This window comes from Podarcis raffonei, chromosome 10, assembly GCF_027172205.1.
Source record: "Podarcis raffonei isolate rPodRaf1 chromosome 10, rPodRaf1.pri, whole genome shotgun sequence".
Lineage (NCBI taxonomy): Eukaryota > Metazoa > Chordata > Lepidosauria > Squamata > Lacertidae > Podarcis > Podarcis raffonei.
The window spans coordinates 60,887,331-60,913,854 of record NC_070611.1 but is presented as its reverse complement, the minus strand read 5'-3'; the positions used below and the strand labels follow the sequence as shown (position 1 = coordinate 60,913,854).

General features: G+C 44.7%; 1 protein-coding gene across 2 annotated transcripts in view; it reads left to right on the top strand.

Moving 5' to 3' along the window:
- Positions 1–26,524, top strand: part of EPS8 (epidermal growth factor receptor pathway substrate 8) — a 154,211-nt gene that overhangs the window by 90,503 nt on the left and 37,184 nt on the right. For both annotated transcript variants that reach the window (XM_053404998.1, XM_053404997.1), the window contains exons 3-12: positions 2,501–2,574; positions 8,525–8,592; positions 11,533–11,694; positions 11,956–12,105; positions 16,447–16,529; positions 17,931–18,067; positions 19,282–19,355; positions 24,002–24,128; positions 25,344–25,432; positions 25,960–26,034. In XM_053404998.1, the coding sequence (XP_053260973.1) occupies positions 2,501–2,574; positions 8,525–8,592; positions 11,533–11,694; positions 11,956–12,105; positions 16,447–16,529; positions 17,931–18,067; positions 19,282–19,355; positions 24,002–24,128; positions 25,344–25,432; positions 25,960–26,034 (1,039 nt within the window). The remainder of the gene's footprint in view (positions 1–2,500; positions 2,575–8,524; positions 8,593–11,532; positions 11,695–11,955; positions 12,106–16,446; positions 16,530–17,930; positions 18,068–19,281; positions 19,356–24,001; positions 24,129–25,343; positions 25,433–25,959; positions 26,035–26,524) is intronic.

Genomic DNA, 26,524 nt, shown 5'->3' with positions numbered 1-26,524 from the left:
GTGTCCTAAGGGGTCTTGAGTTTCTCAAATAGCAGCTGGTCTCCCCCCTACATTATATTGCAAATTGCTTTTGGAACGCAGGGACTGTCAAAAGCAGTCTGCGGCATGGTTTGCCTGAGCACTCGAAGGAGAAGAGTCACAAATTCCAATAGTCCTTGGACATGCTTTTTAGGTCCTGGTCATCTTCAGACACCCTTGCCACTTCCCATTTAGTAGTCAAGATTAAATTCTTCTCTTCACCCCCACCCATCCTGCTCCCAGTAGCTCTTGCTCACCTTTATAACCATTTTGAAGATGGGAAAATCCTTTGCAGGTCAAGGTCCCCAAGTCACCCCAATAAAAAACAATTCACACAGAAATTTTGTTTAAGGTTTTATCATAATTTTGGTCACAACTTTATTAAAATACAAAAAATGTGACTGGTTGCTTAGGCATTGGTTGCGACTATCTGACCCCGCACGGGGACAGACTGACATTCGCATGCCCGTGAAGTCAGAAAGGGAAAACATTTTGGGGAGAAAGATGGAGCTGGGTACCATGCCCTCACCTCTGCCCAAATGCTCCCAGGGGCTCTTGCCCCTTGACAGGGGTTCAGACAAAAGCATGGTGAGCCCCTGGATTCCTTTAACGGAATACCCTTGCAGCAGCAACATTGGAGGGGCAGACACAGCCAATCCATGCCCCTCCACCAACCAATTCATAAAACCAATGCCTAACCGCAACCTTACAAGTTGTGACGCTTTGCTACGCAATAGGCAAAAACCAAATGGCACCAGCCAATCAGCCAAATGGACAAAATTCCTCCCGGTCCCCTGTCCCAAAAGCAGATGACCCCATGACAGGCATAGCAAGGTCAATTCAACAACCCTAAATATAGGGAAGGTGGGCGGGTGATCCAATGCACACAGCGAAAAGAGGAAGCTCAACGCTGCACGCAGGGAATAAAAGCCTTCTTGGCTATCAATCACAAAATGGCAGCATCAAATTCTCCCCAACAAGAGGACCCCAATCACGAAGGTGGCCAACTACTTTTTCCCGCCCAGCAACAGTGGGATGTCTTGTTAGACCCCACCGCAACACATGCTCTCCATGAAGGAGAACAGGTTTTGCAGGCACTGTACAGGCACTGTAATTCTGCAACAGAGCCAGTGTGATGTAGTAGCTGCCAGCAAGGATGGCTGTGGTCTCCCTCTAGTCCAGGGGAGGCAGGATGCCTCTGAATACCAGTGGCTGGGAATTGAAGGTGGAGAGAGTGCTGATGCTCAGGTCCTGCTTTCAGGCTCCCCATAATACCTGGTTAGCCACTGTGAGAACAAGATGCTGGGCTAGTTGAGCTGTTGACCTGGTCTAGCAAGGCTCTTCTTATGATTGCTGGGCAATGACCAGGACCACATCTCCACTCAGCCATGGTGCTCACCTTGGGCTAGTCACTGTCAGCATAATAATAATAATAATAATAATAATAATAATAATTACCCTGCCCATCTGGTTGGGTTGCCCCAGCCACTCTGGGTGGCTTCCAACATACATAAAAACAATAATAAAACATCAAACACGAATAGTAAGAATCAGATCCTGTATAAAAAGTCACAATAACTTGTAACCTACCTCACAGGGTTGTTGTGAAGATAAGGGGGTTGCAAAGTTGAGCTCCCTCAAGCAAAGCAGTGGCAAAACAGGTGATTGTGAAGAGAACGATTTGTATGAGACATTTCTGTTATCTGTGACCAGCAAAATGATACCAGTGTGCTTATTATAACAGGTGAGCATTTATTTCATTGATTTCCTCCCTGCACAAGGACACCCCACCATGCTGGCTTTCAAAATAGCCGCACAGAATCACTTGATGCAACCACTTCAGCTGAAACACACACAAATGCACACTGGCATATATGAAATAACAAGTAATCACCACATGGGCTTTTAAAATCCTCATTTTGTTGTTGTTTAATGGGGTTACCGAACCTTTGGAATTTCTGGATGGCATTATCTTGCTTGTTGTTGTTTTGAAGTTAACAGATTTTTTTGTATTGGTTGTTTTGTATTTTATACATTTATTGATGAACCAGTCATGGATTTTGAACAAAGGGTGGTATCTAAATAAAAACAATGGATGAAAGAATCTAGATACAGAGAGCGGGGGATTTGAATGGATGACAGGGAGGCTGTAGGTGTTATAAATATAGCTCCACGTTAAAAAATTGCTTTGCGTAATTTATTTTTCTTTAGCTAGCCACTTGGGGAATAGAGAAAGCAGAGCTGTGCGGGGCAATAAATCTCCACCTCTTAGAAATCTATTTTCTGAAGTGTCAGTAGGCATCTTGGTTTCCTTTCAATCACGTCTGCAGTCAATATGGTTTTGAAATATGGAAGCCAGGAGTTTTCAAGTTCCTGCACTCAGTGCAAACATTATCTCTGTATGCATATTAGCTTTATAAGGTATGTCAGCTGACCTTTTGCCAAAGGAAACCACACACAAACAATGCACCTTCTCTTGCAGTGGATATGGATCACCAACATTTTCTCAGAGCGAGAGGGACCAGGCGTCGAAGACGAGTGCAAAAGCTTTGTACGGTAAGGCTCATTGGCTTTGTGTATGTGATAAGGCCACCTGCTTAGAAAGTGGAAATACTAGTGTCATCCTGGGGGTGAAGCCTGTGATGGGGACTCCAGAGGGCTTAGGAGTTATCCAGATTTTTGCTTCAGCCATAGAATGAATTTGGGCAGTTCTGGTTTCACTGTAGTCTTTTGCTCTGTGCCTTCATGTGCATCTGGACCTCGGAAATGCTGAAACACATTAGGAGATCAAGGGATGCCCTGTGCCCAGGAGTCTTCAGAAATCCAGGTTTTGGGGTTGTCCCACAGTCTGTGTGGGTGGTGTTGCATTCACAAGACGTGAGGATTCATGGGCATCTCATACAAGATGGCTGAATGGGGCCATCCTTGGAAGATCATGCATGTGTCCTGGCAAAAAACACCAACACCAACCCACTTCTCCAATGAGTGTTTGCAGACATTGCTTCTTAAGGGGCCCACCTGGTAACCCTCACAGCCCCCAAGAGAGAGCTCCTAAGCTGTGGTACACACACACACACACACACACACACACACACACACACACTTTGTAATGAGCATGAGCTGTAATGTTCATTTTTCACCTTCCTTATACAGCTTCTAACAAATGTTGAAAGCACACCTCTGGGTTTGGGTGCTGGAGATGTATGGTATCTTTTTAGGATCCACCTTCTTTTTTTACTTGTTTTAAACTGTTTTTTAATATTGTGTTTTAATGATGCAACCCGGCCTGGGACCTTAGGGTGAAGGACGGGTGTTTAATATTAGTAGTAGTAGTAGTAGTAATAATAATAATAATAATAATAATAATAATAATAATAATATCCTTCCCTCATGATCTTGAAGCCCCCCTTCTTTCATAAATTGTGAGAATGGGGTGTTACAGGATTACCAAGCAAAGCCTTGATTTTTGCAATGCCTTGACACTGGGCATGTGGATGCCTTGCCCTTATGTCCTCACATGGACTAGGGCTGGGTGATATCTGGTTTTCAACACTGTGATATATAGTCAAACCTTGGTTCTCGAACAGCTCCATTTTCGAACGTTTTGACTCCCGAATGCCGAAAACCCAGAAGTAACTGTTCTGGTTTTCAAACAATTTTCAGAAGCCGAACGTGCTACGTGGCTTCCATTTTGAGTTTCCCTATTTTTCTGAGGCTTCCACTTTCAGTTTTCAGTTGTTGAACGTTTTCGAAGTCGAATGGGCTTCCGGATGGATTGTGTTCAACAACCAAGGTTTGACTGTATCACCAGCTGAACATTGTGATATACCAGTACAGCCTCAATACAATTAAGCAGTTAGCTTCCGGGTTTTCAGCGTTCGGGAGCCGAAACATTCAAAAAGAGAGCCGTTTGAGAACTGAGGTTTGACTGTATATCACAATATCTGAAGTAAGGATGGAGCTATGTAGAGGCACTAGAACTTGCCGATCAGAAGGTCGGCAGTTCAAATCCCCGCAATGGGGTGAGCTCCCGTTGCTTGGTCCCTGCTCCTGCCAACCTAGCAGTTCGAAAGCACATCAAAGTGCAAGTAGATAGGTGCCGCTCCGGTGGGAAGGTAAATGGCGTTTCCGTGCGCTGCTCTGGTTCGCCAGAAGTGGCTTAGTCATGCTGGCCACATGACGTGGAAGTTGTACACTGGCTCCCTCGGCCAATAAAGCGAGATGAGCGCTGCAACCCCAGAGTCGGCCACGACTGGACCTAATGGTCAGGGGTCCCTTTACCTTTACCTATGTGGAGGCATTGGCTGGCTTCACGATTTTCCCCACACAGTGATTTTTACATAGCATGGGCGCACACGCATCATGATTCGCGATATAGTGCCAGGTTAAAAAATGATGAAGCCGGTATCGCGATATGGACTTCAAGCCAGTTTTGGACGATGTATCGCCCAGCCCTAATGTGAGAGTGTGTGCATACGAGCTTCTGGTCACACCCAGACATTTGTGCTATCTGATCCCTGTCCTGACTGTGGGTTCCATTTTCATGGAAGTCCGTTCATGCACATGTGTTGGCTTTCTTAAGGCATGGATCCATGGGCAGGGCCATTGCAGTGCATGATATAGAGGCAGCTGCATAACCACTCTCCCATCTGTAGCTTCTGTGCACAGGGAAGGAGCGAGAAGGGTTTGTAATGTGTGTTTGTGTGTATGTCTCCAGCCTGAGAAGCTGCCAATTTTCTCTCTTAACAGTTGGTTCTCCGGGGAACTGATTAACAGCAGCAGCATAGGCAGAAAGCGGTTTCTTTAAAATGAAACAGCGTGCTGTTATGTGCATTTGAGAACTGAGTATGAGGCTATACAGTGGAAGTAGACATCCAATTAAATTCTGCTTGGGTCTTAATGCAGGCAATATCCTAATTTAGCAGACTTCTTTTTTCAAAAATAAAAATATGCAGCCTATTTGATTATGTTTAAAATGTATATCCCACTTTATCTAGAGCTCAAGAAGTTTTATAATGACAAAAACATACGAAATCTAAAACATAAATTAAACCTAATTTGAACAGAAATCCCAGAAATTTAGTTGAGAACATAATAAAAAAATGAAAATGTCAGAGAAGCATTTGTGACTCGAAGGCATCCTGAAATTATTTTAACCAGGTGCCTGAAACTCAGCAGTGACAGATCCTGTCTGAATTCTAGTGGGGAGGAGTTCCACAGATTTCAGCCCGTGACACTGAAAGCACAACCTCTGGTCTGTGGGGGACCACTAATAATGCTCCCCTGGGTGTTGCTGTTGTTAATTAAATTTGTATCCCGCCCTTCATCTGAAAATCCCAGAGCGATGCGATACACAGCAGAAAAATACACAATGATCACCGGGAGCGATCTCAGTGATTGACCTTGGAGATGCCATCTCTTCCGGGCCTAAGTTGTTCAGGGCTTTGTATACCTTCGAACCTGGCCCTGGTACATAAGTCACGTGGGGGAGAATAATGTTTTGGCTTGCTCATAGAAACAAAGGGACATACACTTTGGCAAAAGGAAGGCCAGAAAATAATGAATTGAAAGCAAAAATAATGTGAGGATCACATTGCTAGAAACACAAGACCAACAGCAGAGAGGCAGTTGGACTCTTGGAAGACGAGGGAATCAAATGTGTGCCAAAGGAGGAAAAGGAGATTGTGGAGATGGTGAATCGATTCTCTGCTTCTGTCTTCCTTGTGGAAGGGCAGATCTTGGTACCTGAGCTAACTTTCTGAGGTAGGAAGCTGGGAGCTGAGGCAAATAGCTGTGATCTCTTATGAAGTTCTAGGCCATATTAAAGAAGTTTTTAAAAAAAACTTTAGGCAGGGGTAGGGAAAAAATTGGAAGTGGAAACCCCCCCATATAACCGAATGTGGACCGAGCATTCTCAGTGGCCACAGAATGCTGACACTGTGGGGCGGGGGGGAAAACAGAGGAGTGAATGGAATGTCTGAAATCCTCTTCGCTTCACACTGCAACATTTTGTTGCAGTCCCCACCAAATGCATTTTGTTTCTAAATGAAAACCGCATTGAAGATCCTCTGGGATAGAAATAAAGTTAAATAATGTACACAGGTTCATTTCTGTGCAGTGTGTGAACCGATCCTTTTAAAAATCTCCTGCGTGTGTGTATTTCTTTCTGCCAGCCGCCTCCCTTTAGCACTGTGCGGAATCCCATTTTTTATTGAAATCCCATCAGTGAGCACTATTGCCCTGTCACCTTCCTGAATGGAAATCATTAATCGGTGTTGGATTGATCTAGATTTTACTACTTTTTTTTAAATCCCCATATTTTGTCAGGGGCAGATGGATTTTATTTCTTCAGATCCTCGTCCAAGCAGAAAAGCAAGAAAGGTAGCGAATGATAAAAGAGTTGGCTTGCTGTGTGTGTGTTTGCGCATGTTTTTAAAAAATGAAGTGTTTTTTTTTCCTCAAAAGAAATGCTGCAAAAGCAAAAAAAGATATTGTCAACATTTTGAAACGATCAAAGGATTCTTGCAGCGGTTCTTAGGAATAATGAACTCATTAGCATTGGAGCAGACGATTGGGAATTTCTGTAGTGTGCTTTTGAGCCTGTTCCTCAGTGTTTTCCCCCCTTTGTGACTTGCATGATGTGTTGGCATTTTACTGTCTCCCCACCCCCTTTTTTTCATTCCATACTAATACCTTCCTTAGTCAAATTATTTACATGAATGAGTCGTCCTTTTCTCTCCACGCTCCCCATTTGCTCAACCTGTAAAAGTAATGGGTGTGTTCACAGAATCACAGAACTGGAGGCATAGAAGGGAACCCAAGGATCATTTAGTCCAGCCCTCCAATGCAGGAAGCACAGCTAAAGAATCCCTGACAGATGGCCATCGAACCCCTGTTTAATAACTTCTGATGACAGAGAATTCAACACCATCCATTCCACAGTTGAAAAGTTCTTACCATCACAAAGTTGTTCCTAACGTTTAGTTGGAGTCTCCCTTATTTTCTTTTTTAAAATATATTTTTATTAAAGATTTCTTAGTTCCATTGGTTCAGGTCCAACCCTCTGAGGGGCAGAATTATCCTCTATTTCTTCTGCTCCTCTAGTGTCTGCAATAGGGGTTAGTTTGCGTTTTAATGAGAAACCACCTACCGTATTTTTCGCTCTATAAGACGCGCCAGACCACAAGACACACCTAGTTTTTGGAGGAGGAAAACATGAAAAAAAATATTCTGAATCTCAGAAGCCAGAACAGCAAGAGGGATCGCTGCGCAGTGAAAGCAGCAATCCCTCTTGCTGTTCTGGCTCCTGGGATAGCTGTGCAGCCTGCATTCGCTCCATAAGACGCACACACATTTCCCCTTACTTTTTAGGAGAGAAAAAGTGAGTCTTATAGAGCAAAAAATACAGTAATTTACGCTTCTCGAACCAATGTGCGAACCAAAACACAGCTATCCTTTGAAGGGTGCTCTTCTTCTCCAAACACATTATATTAGAGGAAAATGTGTGTGTGTGTATTGTGTATGCTAGTGACAAATGGCACTGCAACGAATGAGATTTGAAAGTCACCCCAACAGTCTAGAAGAAAGGGAAAAATTAGCTCCACCCTCTAAAATGGTTGCTTTCCAATTCTGGAATGGAAGGCAAATGCAACGATGGTTTGCCAGTTCTGATATCATGGCAAATTATGTTCACCACTTGGCAAGAAATGGAGAGGGCACAGGTATGTGTGGATAAGAATTGGTAATTGGCAAGGGTGAAGGAGGTTGTGTTAGCAAGTGTGGGATTTGTGTGGGAATTGAGTGTGTGGAAGTGTGTTGAATGAGTGGGGTGGATTTTATGGTTTTTGGTATTTCATCTGTTTTCTTCTGTGTTGTTGTGTTACAATCTTTTATAATGAAAAGTGGTACATTAATACTTTAGACAATATAATGCTTTTTATAAAAAAAAGAACTCAGTTGTGCATAATGATGCCATCTCATCCAAAATTAATAATTGGCACCCATGTAACCATTCCTTAAACTCATTCCTAGCTCTCTATTAATTTAATCTGATCAATATTGCCTAAATCAGAGTTGTTTTTATGTAATGATCATTAGCGTTCTCAGACCTCTGTGCTGTGTGATCTGGAAAATTGTTTGGACTAAAATCACGTCTATTGACTAGTTTCTTAAAAAATATGAGCAGAGAGTCCCAGAAGTGTCACATAGTTGTTCCACTCTTGGGTTTTGCAGTGAATTCTGACTTCTACTCACTTTCCTATATTGAAGAGAATTGCAGTCCTTGCTGTGCTTTGAATCAACCCTCCTCCTTCAGCTTCTGGTGTTTAACACATTGTATGTAAGCAAAGCAGAAGGAGATGTATTTGAAGGCTACTAATCTCAGGATAAATGACACTTTAAACATGTCCTGTGCAAAGAGTAAGCTGGAATGTGAAAATGAAGATGGTAAATCTCTCTCTCTCTCTCTCTCTCTCTCTCTCTCTCTCTTATTTTTTTAAAAAAACAGAGCAAAGGAAGAATTATGCCCGCGATAGTGCCAGCAGCATATCTGAAACATCGCAGTACCACGTGGAGGTAAGAATTCTACAGATTTATTCACATTATTTCATTTACAATATTTATTAACCTAATTTTCACTTGCGGGATTTGATGGATATAGCTGCTGCAATGCTGGACAAGCCTGAAGATTAACTGTCAGACTTAAATTACTTGTACATTTACATGCCTCCCTAACGTAAATACAGACTGTGCTGTTTAATGGAAGGATTGTTCAAACTTGGACTAGGGGAGGTCAGGGTTGAAGGCACTGATTAACCACAACCTGGCTGCAAGGACGGAAAAAGTGAGAAGAATTCTGTGCACCAACCTGAACTCTTGAGGGAGAAAAGTTAAACAAGTGTTGCTGTTGGTTACTTTTTTCTTACTAACTTGCAGCCTGCCTCCCGTCTGTTTTAGAGAGACTAGTAAGAAAAGGGAAGAAGAATCAAATTGTTGATTGATTGATTTAAGAAACAGCCTTAAACTGGACACTTAAGACCTAAGGACCATTCGCCCTTGTAGAGCTCACAACAGCCATATCACCCTTGCTAAGCCGCTGAGAAAGCCTTGCTCCAGGCGCCTCTTCAATTGGTGGTTAAGGTCATGGTGATGTGAGCAAGGCCTTCTCTGTGGTGATGCCACAGTTAGGAAACTCGCTCCCTTAGTTTAAATCAATGCTTGAAGTATGCCACATTTTGTAGAACCCATTGTGTTTTCTGATCAGTTTCATCCAACGTCATGTTTTTTAACCTTGCAGTTCTTCTGTAACGAATGGGGTGTAGGTTGGGCTGGAAGCTGCCTGTGGCTCCATTCAAAAACATTCCTTAAGGCAGAAATAAGTCTTGTTGCATTTAGCACCTCAGATGTCAACCTCTGCAAGAGCTTTGAAAGAGGGAGCTGGAGCAAGTGAACAGGGGGGCTTTGGAAAACCCTGATTTAGTGCTCTGTGCAAACACAGAGCTAGGATTCTCAGAGACTTTTTAATGAGGCTGCCATCCTGTCAATGATTCCAAGTTAACCCCTTAGCTTAACTCTAAGCCTCTGGTGCACGCCTTTGGTCAAGGAAGTAAGCGGAGAGGCTCATGAGTGTGTGGAAAGCCAAGCAGAGGTGCAGCGGAAAATGAATTAAGTGCTTCTTTGCTCACTTTGGGCTGAGTGGCTGCACAAATAGTAATGAGGACATTGTAAATGTTACTTCCCGCACACTTCAAATTAAACCCCAGTGAGTTTCCAGGCACACGCTAAAGAGCTGGTTTTGACCTTTAAAACTCTGAAAAGCCTGTGCCCTGATTGTTTGAAGGAAAGCTGCCTCTCTTTCCTCCTCTGCCTTCCGACAGAGGCAATGGAGGAGGCCCAGTTGAGGGTGGCTCCACAGTCTGGGAAATAGATGCATGGAACCAGGTCCAGGGCCTTTTCAGTTGTGGCTCCTGATTTTTGAGATTCCCTCCCAAAGGAGGCTTGCTTGGCCACCTTAGCCCTTGATTCTAGGAGGGCTTACTAATTTTAGACGGCTTCTATGGATTATAGTAATTCATCGTGTATTGAAACTGATTTACCGGTTGCTTTCAGTTGTTCTACTAAAGTTTGTTGACACACACAAGTTGTTCAGCTCCAGATGCTAGCTGCAAACCTGTTTTGTTTTGTTTTCTACACTTGGCTTTTTAAATGTAGACACTGTATTAAAAAGCCCAGCAGAAACAGGCACATACAAACGAGCTCAAGGTGACTTTGATGGTTCTCGCCCTCTCCATATTATCCTCACAATAACCCTGTGAAGTAGGTTGGACTGAGAGTTGGTGACTGGCTCAAGTTTACCCACCAAGCATCATGGCCAAGTGGGGATTTGAACCCTGGTCTCCCAGGTCCTAGTGCAGCGCCCTAACTACTGTGCCACACTGCCTGTTTAGCTGGCACCTACATTGCAGATCTTAGGAAATTGTCTGTCTGATACAGTATTTTGTTCTAATGTTTTCCTGTTTTCCTTACCTGCTGTTGCAACCTGCCCCGGGCACTTAGGGCAAAGGGCGGGTTACATTTTTGTATTTTAAAGTAAAACAAAAATGTTATTCGTTTGTGTGTGTATCTGCCCCCCCCCCAAACCTAGGTAACCTAGGAACGAGAGATAAATATCCTAACTGAATAGCCAATAGATGCATCAACATATGGAGTGACAAACTGGATATGCAAAGACATAAAGATGAAATAACATGTGCAGTTGCACAAAACAAATATTTCCTGAAGCCTGTGTCTGCAACCAGGCACATTTAAACTCATCAGTCATCTTCAGTAACAGAGAGATGAGTAGAAGCAATTGTAAACAAGAAGCAATTGTTGTTGTTTAAAAGAAAGAAATGTTTTAAACTGCGCGTGTAAGCCATTTCAGAGACACCATTGTGGTTGTTGGTGAAATGGGTTTTTAAAAGAAGACATCTGCCCTGAATGTTCCCCTAGCCCATGGGTCGGCAGACTAAAGCCCGGGCGCTGGATCCGGCCCAATTGCCTTCTGGATATGGCCCGCAGACGGTCCAGGAATCGCTGCGTGGATCAGCGTGGGGATTCTGATCATTCGCGCTGTGCCATTTCCCCCCACCGTAGCGGCGCCTTCTCCCTCCCTCCTCCTGGCTTCTCCCTGCCCTGCCTAGAGGAGGAAGAGGGCTGGGCTTTGTTGAGCCGCGGTTGGCTGAGCGCCATCTTAAGCAGCCCCTCTCTGGAGCCAGCCTTTTCGCGCTGCTCATTGTCCCACCGCCAGCCCCTGCTGCTCGCAAGGCACAGGTAAGCAGCCACTGGGGTTTGTCCGGTGCTGTGGAGAAGGGAGGGGAGAGTCTGTGGGTTCCCCCCCTCCAAAATATAGTCCGGCCCCCCACAAGGTCTTAGTGACAGTGGACTGGCCCCCTGCGGAAAAAGTTTACTGACCCCTGCCCTAGCCCCTCTTTAAAACCATACCCATTTTTTATCTGTTTTCCTCATCTCCCTTAGCACTTGACCACTTTTGTCTTGGATCGGAAAGAGGCCATGATCACGGTGGATGACGGCATAAGGAAACTGAAGCTGCTGGATGCCAAAGGCAAAGTATGGACACAAGATATGATTCTACAAGTGGATGACAAAGCTGTCAGCCTAGTGGACTTGGAATCAAAGGTACCGTGAAAAGCCTTTTAAGCATTGTGCCTTCGTATTTTCAAAGTTGCTGGGAAAGAGAGAAATTGTCTTGGGGCTAGGGGGAAACAGCTGTCTTGTTCAGGGTTTTGTATCATTTTTTAATAACTGCTTTACGGTCCTCTCTGTGTGAGCAATAGTTCGTAAGTCACGGAGCTTCTCGAGCTTCCACGCAATTGAGTTCTTTGATTCAGTGGCTTTGAGTAATAATTTGAAGATTTGCCATCAAATCTTCCTTTGCAGAATGAGCTGGAGAATTTCCCCCTGAGCACAATCCAACACTGCCATGCTGTGATGAGCTCCTGCAGCTACGACTCCATCCTTGCCTTAGTTTGCAAAGAGCCAGCCCAAAGCAAAGCAGATCTCCACCTTTTCCAGTGCGATGAAGTTAAGGTAAGGCAAAAGACAGAAACTGAGGGCGCTTGGCCTTTTAACTTTGCTTTGCTCAGGGCTTATCCACACCCACCTTTCCTCTGCTCTTTCTTTCTTTCTTTGCTCAATAGATTTTATTAAGGTTCAAAAGAAAATATACAAAGGTTAATATCAGATATCCAATGTCTTTGTATCACAGATAAAAGAAACCAATCTAAATAGAAACAGAAACCAAAAGGAGGGGAGGCAAGAAAAAGGAAAGGAAAGGAAAAAAGAGAACTTCCTATTCTTCGTCTGTCAGATATATATAGAAAATTACTCAGAGCATCCACTCCAAGATCACACCTAACAATTCTACTCTCTATAAACTAATATTTTATCCAGTCCTCAAACCCAGATATCATAAGTTCATGTTCTTTTTCATGCAACGAGTCTGGGGAGAGGTCTTTGGGAAGGCTGCAATTGGCCCCTGAGCCTCGGGTTGGATCCTGCTGGATCAGTCCTGCTGGATCAGACCCCAAGACCCATCTAGTCCCACATCCTGTTCTCACAGTGGCCAACCGGATACCTATGGGAAGCCCACAAGTACAGCTGTTTATTGCTGATGCAAAGTGAAATACTTTTAATCTTGTGACTTGGGTTTTCTGTTTTGATTTTTGAACTGCCTTGAGAAGGGTGGTGGTTGTTGTTTTGCTCTGAAAGGTGGTGTAAAGTAGTACATTGATTACCTAATTTATTATTTAACTAAGGCCCATCTAGGACAACATTCTGTTTCCAACAGACATCAACCTCCGTTGCCCTCCAGATGTTGGGCCACAGCTCCCATCAGCCCCAAGCAGCATGGCCAGTGGTCAGGGGCAATGAGATTTGTAGTCCAGCAACACCTGTAAGGCACCAGATTTCTTAGCTATGCATCAAACTATGGTTTTTTAGACTGAGATTGAGTCCAAACAGGGCCAAAGTGTGAAGTGACCTTTAGCTGAGCTGCTCAGTCCCCCTGCAGGCAGAGCTCATTTTCCTGCCGCAGTAATGTTTTCACCTGCTTTGCCCTCAGGGTATCCATGTAAATTGCTTGGATAGTTTACTCTGCCACACTGAATCAACTGGACATATATTGGAGGTGACATTCTCTTTTCTCCTGAATAAGATGCTTTTGCAAAATACTGAAGGGAGATGTCTTGTTTGGGGATGGAATGCTTGTTCTGCAACCTTTGTCCGTAGCTGGATTTCTATTTTATTTTTTAATTTCTTGTGAACAAACTTGATCCAAGTGTCCCCAAACTCAAAGGAACGTTGGTGAATGTTGGCAGCCACTGAAGTGTGTTTGTCAGCATTTACTGGTGAACACCCCAAAACTGGGGAACAGATGGTGACTGTCAAACATTCCCCAGTGTACGTCTTGAGCGGTTGGATATTCGCAGAAGATTTCCACAGCTGTCAACATTCATTAAATTTGGGTCATTCCCTGTACTAGACAGATTAAAATATATAACTCCTTTCCTTTAAGCCTTAGTGTTGTATCCAGCTAAATTCTACTCACAGGAGACTCAGTGAAATTAAGAAAGTAAGAAGAGCTCATTAGATCATACTAATAACCCATCAAGTCCATCATCTTGGTCTTGTAGTGGCAAACCAGGTGCCTGTCAGAAGCCCATGAGCAGGACCTGATGAATTAATCCTAGATCGGTCATCTCCCATCAATTTCAGTAGGTCTACTTTGAGTAAGGCTAGTACTGGAACATATTCACAGGAACTTCATTTGCCTTTCCAGTCCCTGCTCTTTATATCCTCTTTCTATGTATCGCAAAGTATGGCCTGTTGAAGATCTGATGCTTTTGGAACTGTTCCAGTGATAGTAACAGGACGATGTCCGGTTGGCCCATGTGGCTGCCTAGCAGAATCTGTTTTCCCAAGACAATGGAAGTGGGCTCCAAGAATATGTCAGAGCTGCAGTGTTTTAGGAGATCGTAATCGTGAGTGTAAGCAGGCAACTTCCGAACTATCCACCAAAGCAGTAATTGTAGCCGTTTAAATTTGTTTCCTGCCCCTTAGCTTCCTTGCAAACTCAAGAATAGCCTTTCTGGTTATATCAAAGGTCATCTCTGTGGTTATAAACAATAAACAAAACACCATAAGGTGTACAACCAAATTGTACAATTTCCACATAAATCTTTAGATCCAAAATAAAGATCCAAAAAACGAACAGCAACTATGCCCTCCAGGCAATACCAGGTTTTAAACATTGCAATATATCACCAGATAAACATCATGATGTACTGATATCTCACGATGTCTGAAATAAGGAGGGAGTTATGTAGAGGCACTGGCTGGTTTCATTGTGATTTTTGCATAGCACACGCACCATGATCCGCGATATATTGATAGGTCACAATTCCCGAAACCGATATCACGATGCAGACTTCAAACTAGTTTTGGACGATACATGGCCCAGCCCTACTCATGAACAGTTCACGTCAGACAATGTGACAGGCTCAGTCAGTACCTCTGCAGTGAATTAATGCCCAAGAATTCCTGAGTTGGCTGGCTGATGTACTTCGAAAACGACTGCCAGAGCCCGTTACGAGGAAATCAGGGAGACAACGATCAGAGCCTTCTTTCAGAGTCTTGCTTTGACAGGGCAGCAGAGACTGATCAGCCCTGAGCTAAAAGTGACTTTTAAGACCATGACGCTCCTGCCTGGCTGGATGAGAATGTGATAGTTTTGGCTTGCAAAGAGAAGTGCAAAGAGCACTGACTAATATTGGCAACTTTACCCTTGTACGGTTTTTAAAGAGCAGCTGTTCTGTATTTACTTGGAAGTGGAAGATTTGCTGTGTGCCGAATACCCTTTTTAATTTATTTATTTTTTGCTGGTGTGCCAATAACCTCGAAGCAGAGTCTGGCTCGCTTCCAGCCAACATCCCTAAAGATTATTGACTCCCACCTATTACGGCTGTCCTGAGGTGGTTGGCATGTGAGCAGATTTAAGCTGCAAACAGCAATCTGTATCTCATAGGTGCAATCGAGCTCTGTAATGAGGTTGGCACCCATCTATCTCAGGAGACAATGGAGGAGAGCACCTTTGGAGGTGAAGTTGGAATGGCTGGAGAGTTACAGCGCCTGCTGTGGCTGTAGAGACCAATATGAGAGGGAAGAGAAACACAAAAAAGTATAGAATGGTAGATTTGGAAGGGAACCCATGTAGTCAGCCCTTCGTAATGCAGGAACCACAGCCTCTGAGTAAAGTGAAGTCGAATTGCAATATAATCAGGACGGACTCAGAAATATCATTCGCTGGAGGTGTTTGCTCTGCCACAGATGGAAGCAGGATTATGTACTAGATATGTCCTCAGTTAGATCTACCAGGGCTCGTACATCCTCACAACACCCTTCAGGGATGTGGTAGAGCCTGTTTGGCTTAAGGCAGGGATGGGGAATCTTGTCAGAATCTTCGTTACGACCGAGCTGATAAAGCTCATCTTCCTCTGGTCGAGTCCTCCGCAATTGCCTCCGACGTGATTGACGACCTGAGCCTCTGATAAGGCTCTAGGCACATCCCAGTCAGCAGAGTATCAAAGCAGCAGAAGTGATGAGATTTATGGCTACATTGCTATGTTTTATTTTCTAGCTACGCAGACAGAAAAGTAATACATCCTCTCTCTGTGAGAGCAGAGAGCAACTGAATAAAACAAAGGAACAGGAAACCAGTAACGTCACATCCGTCTCCTGTCTTCCGTGAGACTTCCAACAGCCTGGAATGTCTCTGGAATGTACAGTAAATGGAGTCTTGTGACTCCAAAGCACTGCAGAGTGGCAAACAGAAACTAACAAATCTGTCATGTGTTCAGCTACAGGTCTCATCATCACCGACCATTGGCTATGCTAGGTGGAACTGATGGAGAGTTATGTCTCTCCAGATGTTGATGGACTCAGAAGGTCCCCATCCCAGATAGAGGGTTCTCTACTTACAGTGTGTTTGATAGCCTGTGAATTTCCAACACCCCAAAGTGATGGCTGAATCAAACTTGGCAGTGATCCTGGGATGAGGCTTCAACATCCCCCATAACTCCTTGCTTCTTACAGGGACTAGCAGAACTTGGATAAATAGTGCAAACCACATTCTAGATGTGCTTAATTTGTGTGATTTATGCATCTGCCCTGAGACCTGCGGGTATAGAGCGGTATGCAAATTTAATAAAATAACCATTCTTCTTTTCTTCTTATCTTGCTGCTGAATTTGGGTTGCTCTCTGGGCAGAATTTAGCTTTGCTCAGCATCTTCTTAACACAGCCCTGCTTTTAAGATCTTACGCCATTTGGTATCAAATTTTCTGTTTTCACTTGTTGAACTGCTTCTGCCCAGGCAAACTTGATCCACGAAGACATTGAAAGTGCAATCAGCGACAGCAAAGGGGGGAAGCCAAAGAGGAGACTCGAAACACTCAGGTAAGGCATACGTTTTGATTTGCAAATAATATCCTATATTCTTCCTAACAGTGAACTCAAGTGCGGAGCACCGATAGAAGTGGGGTCAAAATGCAGCAGAAATGAGAGAAGATGAGTAACTTGTCAGTGTGCTTGCAGCATCCTTGGGGCTTAGTCCAAGGCAAACTTCCTGAAAGGAGGTAGACAGGAACTCTGCACAACTAAATATATATGGGGTTATTATGTGCTCCACATGGGTTGTTCCACTGCTACAGCAGGGGTTTTTATTTCCTCTTCTCCCTTCTGAGCCCTAGAAATCTGTCCTACAGGGTCCTTCAGCCCATCAGAGCTGATTATGAGGTTGGAGGAGGTGTAAGGCTACAAGGGATAGGTGAGGAAGAAAAAGTTCTGTTGTGTGCACATATATCTGTGTTGGTTATGGCCCACAGTGTAGTTGTTGTTGTTTAGTCATTTAGTGGTGACCCCATGGACTAGAGCACGACAGGCACTCCTGTCTTCCACTGCCTCCCTCAGATCCTTCATGAATCACTACCTTGCCATGGCAAAGGGGCTCGAATAACTCAGAGAAGCTATGAGCTATGCCATGCAGGGCCACCCAAGACGGACAGGTCATAGTGGAGAGTTTTGACTAAGTGGCAAGCCACTCCAGTATCCCTGTCAAGAAAACTCCATGGACAAAAACAACAGGCACAGTGTAGTACTCTTTACTAAAAATTATTAAATTATTTAACAAAAAGAGCTAAACGCTTTCACTTACTTTGTCTTCCCTGTTCAGCAGGGAAGCTTTTGCTTCTTACAGATTATGGTACTCAGGAACAGAAATGTGTGAGATTAAGCAGTAGTGTTTTGTTGCGGGACTCACACGTGTAGAAATGTTTGCAACCTTGAGCATTCTCTGGGGTTTTTTGGGATGGCCCACTTCCTCGTGGGCACTTAGTCTCCACAATAGCTCCTTTGAAAAAACATCACACCCTGCCTGCAAATTGGGAAGGGGGGCACTTTCCCCACCTATTAGTGAAATATCTTCTTTTATAGATGCTGACAAATTATCTTAAGTTCTCTGGAAAAGTGTGTCAGCTCTTACTCAAAAATACATATGTTTATTTTAGCGGTGTGTTATTTTGCTTTTAGACTTGCCCCTGCTGTACAAAGACGATGATATTACTTTGGTTTCGATATGCACGATATTCAGCCTTATTGAAAGGCTCCTCCTTAGATTCAGATGTATAATTTATTGATTTTGCTTTGTGCTGCTTCCTAGGGAGAGCCAGAGATGGCATGCAGCTGAGAGTTCAGAGTACAAGGGTCCTCTCTCTCTCCTTGCTATTCTAATAAACCACGGGGGAAAGAGATTTCATTTTCTCAGCATTTCGCTTTTGATTTGCTATGTCTCCCACCTAGGATGCTTTCTAAAGTTGACGGTGCCATTCCTCCGCCTCCGAGAGCACCAGCTCCCGTCCCTCCAGGTACTGTCACTCAGGTGGACGTCAGAAGCCGGGTAGCAGCCTGGTCCGCTTGGGCAGCTGAACAAGGAGACTGTGAGTGTTGCGGAAACCGTGAGATAACCTTGCAAGGCAGAGAGACTGGCAACGTTCTGTGCCAAGCCTGTCAGTTGCATGGCCTTGGGCTGTACGTGGCCTGTTGACCTTGCCTGTGACAAACCTCCTCTCAGGGTATAGGCAAGGCTGTCTGAACTCCACACACGAAACCGCCACATTAGTTTGGAGGACTTATCAAGAAGAGCTAAATTCTGCTTTGTATTGTTTATTCTGGGTTCTTCAATTTTTTTTTAGGGGGCGGGATTTTACACTACAGTGTTTTGCACATGTACCAGGGAAGAAGCTTTGTTGAACATTGATTTCTGTGTAAAAATGCATACAGTTGCTTAGCTGTGATTTTTCTTGCCATGGAGTAGGGCAGTTAGCTAACCTGAGCGGTAAAGTCCCAATCTCTGAAAATCTTATCCAATCACTCATTTGGCTCCTAAGATTTCAACAACCACAGTTCATGGTCCAAAGCAGGAACAATCTCACAGATGATCCAAGTCACTACTGGTTGCTTCTCTTAGGCAACATCCACAGCAGACATTTAAAGCACTGTGATGCTGCTTTAGTAGGAATAGGATTAGTAATTGTTGTTGTTGTTGTTGTATGTATATGCCTCCCATTTAACTGGGTTGCCCCAGGTACTCTGGGTGGCTTCCAGCAAAATAAAAAACAACAAATCATCAAACATTAAAAGCTTCCTTATACAGGACTGCCTTCAGATGTCTTCTAAAAGTCATATAGTTAGACAGTCATGGCTTCCCCCAAGGTATTCTGAGAGCTGCATGTTAAGACTGTTAAGAGTTGTTCAGAAATCCTTATTTCTCTCAAGAGCTACAATCCCTATAATGGTTTGACAATCATTCCCTCTTGACAAGGAAGCCTGGAATCTGTAGCCCTGTGAGGAAAATAGGGATCTCCTAACAACTCCCGTCACCATTAGCAAACTACCGTTTCTGGAGTTCTTGAGGGGAAGCCATGATGTGGTATCATAATGTTTTAAAAGTTTGCTGTGAATGCAGCCTTCCTTTCCTATCATGACTCATTTCACAACATGTGACACACATCGTTTGTGATGGACTAAGAAATAGTCCTTCTGTTTCAGGTATTGTGGGCTGCATATTGTGGGTTGCAAGTCATTGGACTTTGAAAACACTCTAGGTTCCTGTCCAAGTTGTGTGGATCAATTGATACGTTTCCTTCCTTAGTTGAGAAATCTAGACAGTACCATGAACATGAAGAAACGTCAGAAATGATGGCAGCCAAGATCGACAGAGATGTTGTAAGTGAAAGAAGTGTGTGTGTGTGTGTGTGTGTGTGTGTGTGTGTGTGTGTTTTCTCACCATGTTGTCCAAATCTGGTGAGATGTTGGATGTTAGCTGCTTTGTAAGGTGGGAAGACAGTTAATGGGTGCAAGGCCTCTTTGCTTCTAGATTCCCCAAAAGCCGCTTCATTATGCTACTTTTCCAAAGGATCCAACCCACTTTGAGTTCCTCAAATCTTAGTTGTAAATGGAGCTGAATAGCCACCTGCTTTCTCCTTTTCGTTTTTACCATTCCTGGCTAGTTATTAAATTTCTACCTCAACCATTCTCTCAAAAGAGCCCAGGGCAGCACACAACAAAAACATCAAAACAATATTTATTTGTTTGACACTAAACAATTTTAAATATTTATAAATATATTGTATTCATATATTTTATAAAATCAATCTAATAGAAATTTAATATTTATGAATAAATTTAAATAAATCAAATGTGTATGAATGTATCCATTTTTAAACAATTTGAAACATCTGGAAACATTTCAGCAGTCACACACAGATGGTAATTTCAAGATTGCCACGAATAGCATCTTCCGGCCATCAAATGCCTGCGTATTTTAAAAAATTCCTCCTCCGCAGGGAGGGCGTTCCATGTATGGATGCCGCTGCTGAGAAGGCCCTTTCAGTGGCAGCTATAGAGCTAACCTTTCTTCCCTTCCTTGCTCAGAACAAGCCCTTTGAAGGTTCTCAGACTTTCGAGTGACATCGTTGTCCGTCTGAGGGAGATGGCACACCTGCATGGCCAAGTCAACCAGCGCAGAGATCTTTCTATGCTTCTTCTCTGTGCCACCTTGAGGCCTGCAGTCATTCACCATCCCTTTTCATTCCAACAGAGCCCTGGCCAGCAGTGGGAGATGGGTTGCCCTTCCACGTGCTTTTGAGGATGGAGAGACCCAGACAGCGTTTCGTTTTTGTTTCGTTTCTCTTAGCCATATTTTCAACAGTAGGCACACAAAGTATGAGGGGAAAGCTCCTATCTGTAGCCCTGAAGTGGGTGTGCACCACAGAGTCCTGATGGGCTGGCGCTTTCTGCCACAAGCCCAGCGCATGTTTGAGGATACGAGTCTGCCTTTCACATTTTAATTTTTGCATGTTTACTACAGCATCAGCCTAAAGGGTGAAGAAGCAGTACCTTGGAGCTGGTTGCCTAGCAACCACGAGGCATTTGTCTTTCACTCTTTCAGATCTAGAAAATGACTGGATTGGACTTTCAGCAGAGGCCAGGAAGAGTGTGACAAAGGGCATGAAGAGAATTTTCCAGAGCTACCGGGTAGCAAGGGCAAGATACACATAGGCCTTGGACCAACCTTGGGTTTCCCAGCTATTGTTGGACTACAGCCACCATCTTCCCTAGCCCAATTGTCAGGGCTGATGTGAGTTGTGGTTCAAGGACACCTGGGGCCCCAGCATTGACGAAGGCTGCCTGGGAACTAACATCAGGGCCTGCTTTCCAGCTCTGGATGCCACAAGTCCATGAACCACCCTGAGATTTTTCAGATGACAAACAGTATACAAACCAAATAAATAAACTTTTAAGAAGTTTGGAGCACCTGCTCTTGGGCTCTCCTGTGCTGCACAGGACTGCTCTGTGTTGTGCACACGGTTTGTGCAGAGCAAACATAAGAAAAGCTTTGCTGGATCAGGCCCATCCTGTCCTCACAGTGGTCAGCCAAAAGTCTGTGGGAAGCACTCTGCCCACCTGGGTTCGCCAGCAGCTGGTATTCAGAGGCATACTGACTGTCTTGATCTGTAGGCCCAAGGGAGGGCCTGCGAGGGTGGTTTGATGCAGGGATGCCAAAGGAAGACGCTAAAAATATCAGAATGGGCAGTTCTAGTGCTTTATTAAAGAAAGGTGTGATCTCACAGCCTTCAGAGCCCCGCTGCCTTTACAGACTTGGGGTCAAAGCAACAAGCAGTCATCACGACTTGTCCACACCAGGGAACGCATTTAGGCAATAACAACAATTTATTATTTATATGCCACTCATCTGACTGGGTTGCCCCCAGCCACCCTGGGCGGCTTCCAACAAATTAAAACACAGTAAGACATCAAACTTTAAAAACTTGCCTATACAGGGCTGCCTTCAGAAAGCCAGATAGTTGTTTATTTCCTTAGCGTTCTGCCTGGTTCCCTGTAATAGGGTTGCCATATTTCAAAAAATGGAAATCCAGACACAAAAGTTGTTGAGCGTAGTTGCTGCCATACACCTGGACATTTTTACTGATTTCAGGAAATTCCACCTGGATTCCAAAGGGCGGATCCCGGATATGTCCGGGAAGTTCTGGAAGTACAGCAGCCCTACCTGTAACCTCATTTCTTGCAGTGAGGAAGCCACCAGAAGGCCCTCAGAGCTAGGTCTTAGTGTCCGGGCTGAAAATTGTGTATAAATTTTGTAGTTATACAAAGGCAAGCTACCTCATCTGGCTTCATTAGCCCAATTAACTCACCCCTAGCTTGGAAGCCCCTTCCCAACTCTCTTCCATCTCCTAGATAAGGAGGTAGCTGACAGCCAGTCAGTATGAATAGTCTCCTCTCTCTCAACTAAGTAAGTGTCGCAAGCCCACAGATAAACATAGCATCAGAGCAAGCCAATTGGCATACAGTCATACCTCTTGTTACAATCGGTTCAGGTTATGTTCTTTCAGGATACGTCCCGCGGTGACCAGGAAGTAACAGAACGGGTTACTTCCAGGTTTTGCCACTCGCGCATGCACAGACGCTCAAAATGACGTCATGTGCAGAAGCGGCGAATCGCAACACACGCACACGCAGACGCGGGTTGCGTTCTGCTCATGTTGCGAACGGGGCTCCGGAATGGATCCCGTTTGCAACCAGAGTTACCACTGTATATTAAAGCAAGTATATTAAGATATGTGGGCTGATTCTTGCCGCGACTAACAATTGATCCCGGAGTTATATTGACAGGTCAAGATGCCGTTTACAGGCCTTCTGGAACATCGCCACCATTTGTTTCTGGCAGTGGAGGTGGAAAATGATCATTGTGGCTTCCTTGAATTTGTCTAACCCTCTTTTAAAGCCATCCAAGTTGGTGGCCATCTCATGAACTGAGACTGTATCTTGGGACGTACGCCAACTTTGCAACTGCAGATTGCAAAGGAATACTGGTAGTCGTGGAAAAGCTAGTTGCTGTCAATGGTCAGCAGAGTCAAGGTCTGCAGAGAACTGCAGGACTTCCCAGAACATGGCCCAGATACTCTCTTTTTTATCACTTAGTACATTCGTGGTGGCACCGATGGTGCTTGGCCCCCTTGGAAGTGGCAGGGCAGAAAACAGGGGAGGACCATGGGAGGGAGAACCATAACCAGAGGCAATGACTTGTGGAACCAACTAATTATTGTTAATTTCTCTCTGCTGAATTCTGCAGAAGTGCAACTGAGACTAAGGAAGAGGAAGCAGAGAGACATTGCCCCCCCCAGGCTGCTTGTAAATATGGAGGCAGGCAGGGACATTTGTCCTAATGGTCTAGGGTGGTGTGTGTGGTTATATTTTCATTTGCCCCCCCCTTCCCATGTTTTATCTTCACTGCTGTCCCAGCTTAGGGACACCCACTGAGCTTAAGGGCTGAGCAGGAATTTGAACCCGGGTCTCCACAGTCTTGCCTGACACTCTCACTCAGGAGTAGCAAAGCCTTCCAGATGGTTTCTCGAATCCAATTCCCTTCACCCTCAGCCACCACGGCCAATAATCAGGGTTGGATGGGAGTTGTCATCCAACATCTGGAGGGCTCCCCATGGACTACCCCTTCTCTAACCGTTATACTATACTGCCTCACAAGCAGAGGGTGGGTGTTTATGGAGCAGGCTTGAGACTTGATTCCTGTTTTCAGGTCCTGTACAAAGCCTGACCCTGGCGAAAGCAGTCTAAATACCTGTGAAGTACATGCATCAGAGAAGACTTTGGCTGCACTGGGTTATTAGCTCAGTCAGTAGAGCTTGAGACTCTCACTATCAGGGTTGTGGGTTCAAACCCCATATTGGGCAAAAAGATTCTGACATGGCATGGGGTTGGACTAGATGACCCTCGTCATCCTTTCCAACTCTACATTTCTATGCACCATACAAGAGCTTTGCTTTGCCTCTCAAGCTGAGCGCTAAAAATATTCGTGGCTGAATCAGTTTCTTTTGCCCCAGAATGCAAGAACCCTGGCTGTCGAAACAGTAATAGTTTTATAGCTTTATAATAGCTGGGCATTTGAAGACTTAAGTTGGCCAGGATGAGGTGAGTGATTAGCTGTCTGTACCACCCCAGGGAGACCGATATTTCAGCAGTTTTGCCTGTGTGTGGGAGAACATGCAGAAGGAATTAAGTGTTCAGCCCCGGGACTTAATCATCTCAAATCTTACTTAGTAAGAGTCTTTGTTGACGATGGCTTCCTAAGGAAAATATAGGCCTGAGCTGTATAGAAATGTCAGGCGTATTAATTTTAGCATGTGTCGCTTCCTGTGGATGGAATGTTCTCTTCATCCCCGCTGCGGGTTCTAATTCTGCTCAGTGACTAACTGCGCTGCACTTTGGGTGGAGTCCCTGGCATTTCTGATCTCTCTTTCCTCCTCCTCCTTTTTGCCCCCTCCTCTTTTCCCTAGCAAATTCTAAACCATATTTTGGACGACATTGAATATTTCGTTACCAAGCTTCAGAAAGCGGCAGAAGCATTTGCGGAGCTTTCGAAGAGGAAGAAAACCAAGAAGAATAAGAAGAAAGGGCCTGGGGGTAAGGGGTTCCTTTCGCCTGAATGGCTTTCCCAGAGACCCCCATGAATCCAGCTACAGGGATGAGGGGCCTGTAACATTTTCAGTGCTGTCAGATTAGGCACTTGCATAATCCCTGAGCTGTCTGGGGCAGATGGGAGCTGGGAGTCCCACAACATCTGGAGGGCACAGGGTTGGCTACTGTTGCCATGAAGTGACGCCTGATTAGAGCCTGGGATTTGGACAAACAACAACAACATTCAAATGTCCCTTGTCATGGGCTGGTTGGATGCAGAGGAATGGTGGGAGGAACCAGCTGGGGAAACCTCAAGGGGAAAAAGGCTCAGAGCCTGAGGAATGGTGGTGGGATGACAATCAGTGGTCAGAGGGAGAAGATTGGGAGGAGGAGAGGTTGGAAGCTGAAGAGGCAACAGGGCTTAGTGAGCTAGGAGAGTCTGTGGCAGAGAGAAGTCAGGAAGCAGAGGCAGAAGCAGGAGAGGATGGAGGCCAAGAGGCAGTGATGAGTCGGGCTGCTGAAGAAGCCAGAGTGTCAGCCCTGGTCTCCCAGAACTCAGAGAGGCATGAAGCGGGAGGAGCAAAGGCAGACTTGCAAGCACAGTCTCAGATTGCTTTGGAGAAAACCCTGGAGAGGAGGGGACTTAGGCAGAGGTGGAAGGCAGGGACCTTCAGTCTCTGCAACTGCCTCGTAGGGGCCAGACCTACTGAAGAGTTGCTGTGCTCATTTGGCTTGGCTCCCCTGTGCAGATCCTGTTTTTTTCTAAGAAAAGGAAAACTTAACTCTGTGTGATTTACTGCTGACTGGCTCCTGACACTTGAGGACTATGTAAGCTCTCATGGAGAGAGCCACTGAGATCTTATAATGAAGGGTGGTATATAAAGTAATCATCACCACCATCACTACCACCACCACCATCATCATCTTGTAGGCAGCTGTTCAGTTCAGTAATTTAAAGCTATGGACTTAATGGCCTTGGAGGAAACCAAGGTAAGGGGTGGTGGATTACAACTCCCATCATGCTGGCCGGGGCTGATGTGTGTTGGAGTCCAACTTAACACTGCAGGGGGAGTGCTGAGCTAGGACCACTCTCCCTGATGCGCTTCTGCTGCTGCTACCACTACTGTGTACCTTCAGAGGCACCTCATTCTGCTTCCACATGTTGTGGATGCCTCCCAAGAAATTCTGCCAGGTGATTTTGTTCTGTTCTTTGTTCCCCAGAGGGTGTCTTAACTCTCCGCTCCAAACCTCCGCCTCAAGACGAATTTGTCGACTGTTTGCAAAAATTTAAACACGGCTTCAACCTTCTGGTAAGTGGCTGTGTGCAAAATACTCGCAAAATGTAAGAGCCCTGCTGGATCGGGGGGGGGGGGGCAAGCCCTCCTTGTCCAGCATCCCATTCTCACAGTGGCCAACCAGATACCTGTGGGAAGTAGGAGCGGAACAGAACTCGTAATCTCCAACAACTGGTATTCAGAGGCATACAACCAACAGCAGTGGAAGTGGAGCATAGCTGCCTGAAAATAACAAAGGACATCTCTATGCAAGGATCAGAGAGAGAAGGAGGGACCTTGCATGCCCAAGGCATCTTACCCAACATCCAGTCTGAGACATCGTGTACTGTGATTAAATAAAAAGCTATAGGTTTGATACTCTGCCTTGACAGGCAGTGTCAAAGAGCTTTCCTGCTAGCTGACAGTGTTTTAACTAGCAACCAGATATTGCCTTGGACCTTCTAAACAAAGCCTGCATGTTTCAGCACTATGATTTCTCGTTTCCCATTAACTGCCTTTAAAATAGTTATTTTTCTCTCTCTTCCTTTTCTTTTCTCCTGCAGGCGAAATTAAAGTCGCACATCCAGAATCCCAGCGCATCTGAATTGATTCATTTTCTGTTTACCCCTTTAAATATGGTAAGATTATTTCTAGATATGAAACGTCACAACGTTTCATAAAATCGTAGACTTTATGATCGGAAGGGACCACAAGGGTGATCTAGTCTGGAATCTTTTGTCCAATGTGGGGCTCAATCCCACAGCCCTGAGATGCAGAGTCTTGTGTTCTGCTGACTGAGTTATCCCAGCTTATAGCTCCTGATCCCTTCGAAATTAATCAAATGGGAAATGGACAATGGAGATGATGTATGCCACAAAAACGAAAAGCATTGTCTACACTAAAAAAAATCTTTTTGGTGGAACCCAGTTTGTGCTCTTGCATTTGTGGAAGAGCTTTGGGTCGTGGGGACACTTCTGCTAACTGGAGAAGACGAAAGACAATTTTCCCCCCATTTCTTCTGTAAGAGCAAACGTTATCTAGTCTAGCATCCTGATCTCACATTGGCCAGGGGAAGCCCTGCAAGCAGGAACTTGAGCGCAACAGCGACTCTCTACACTTGTGATTTGC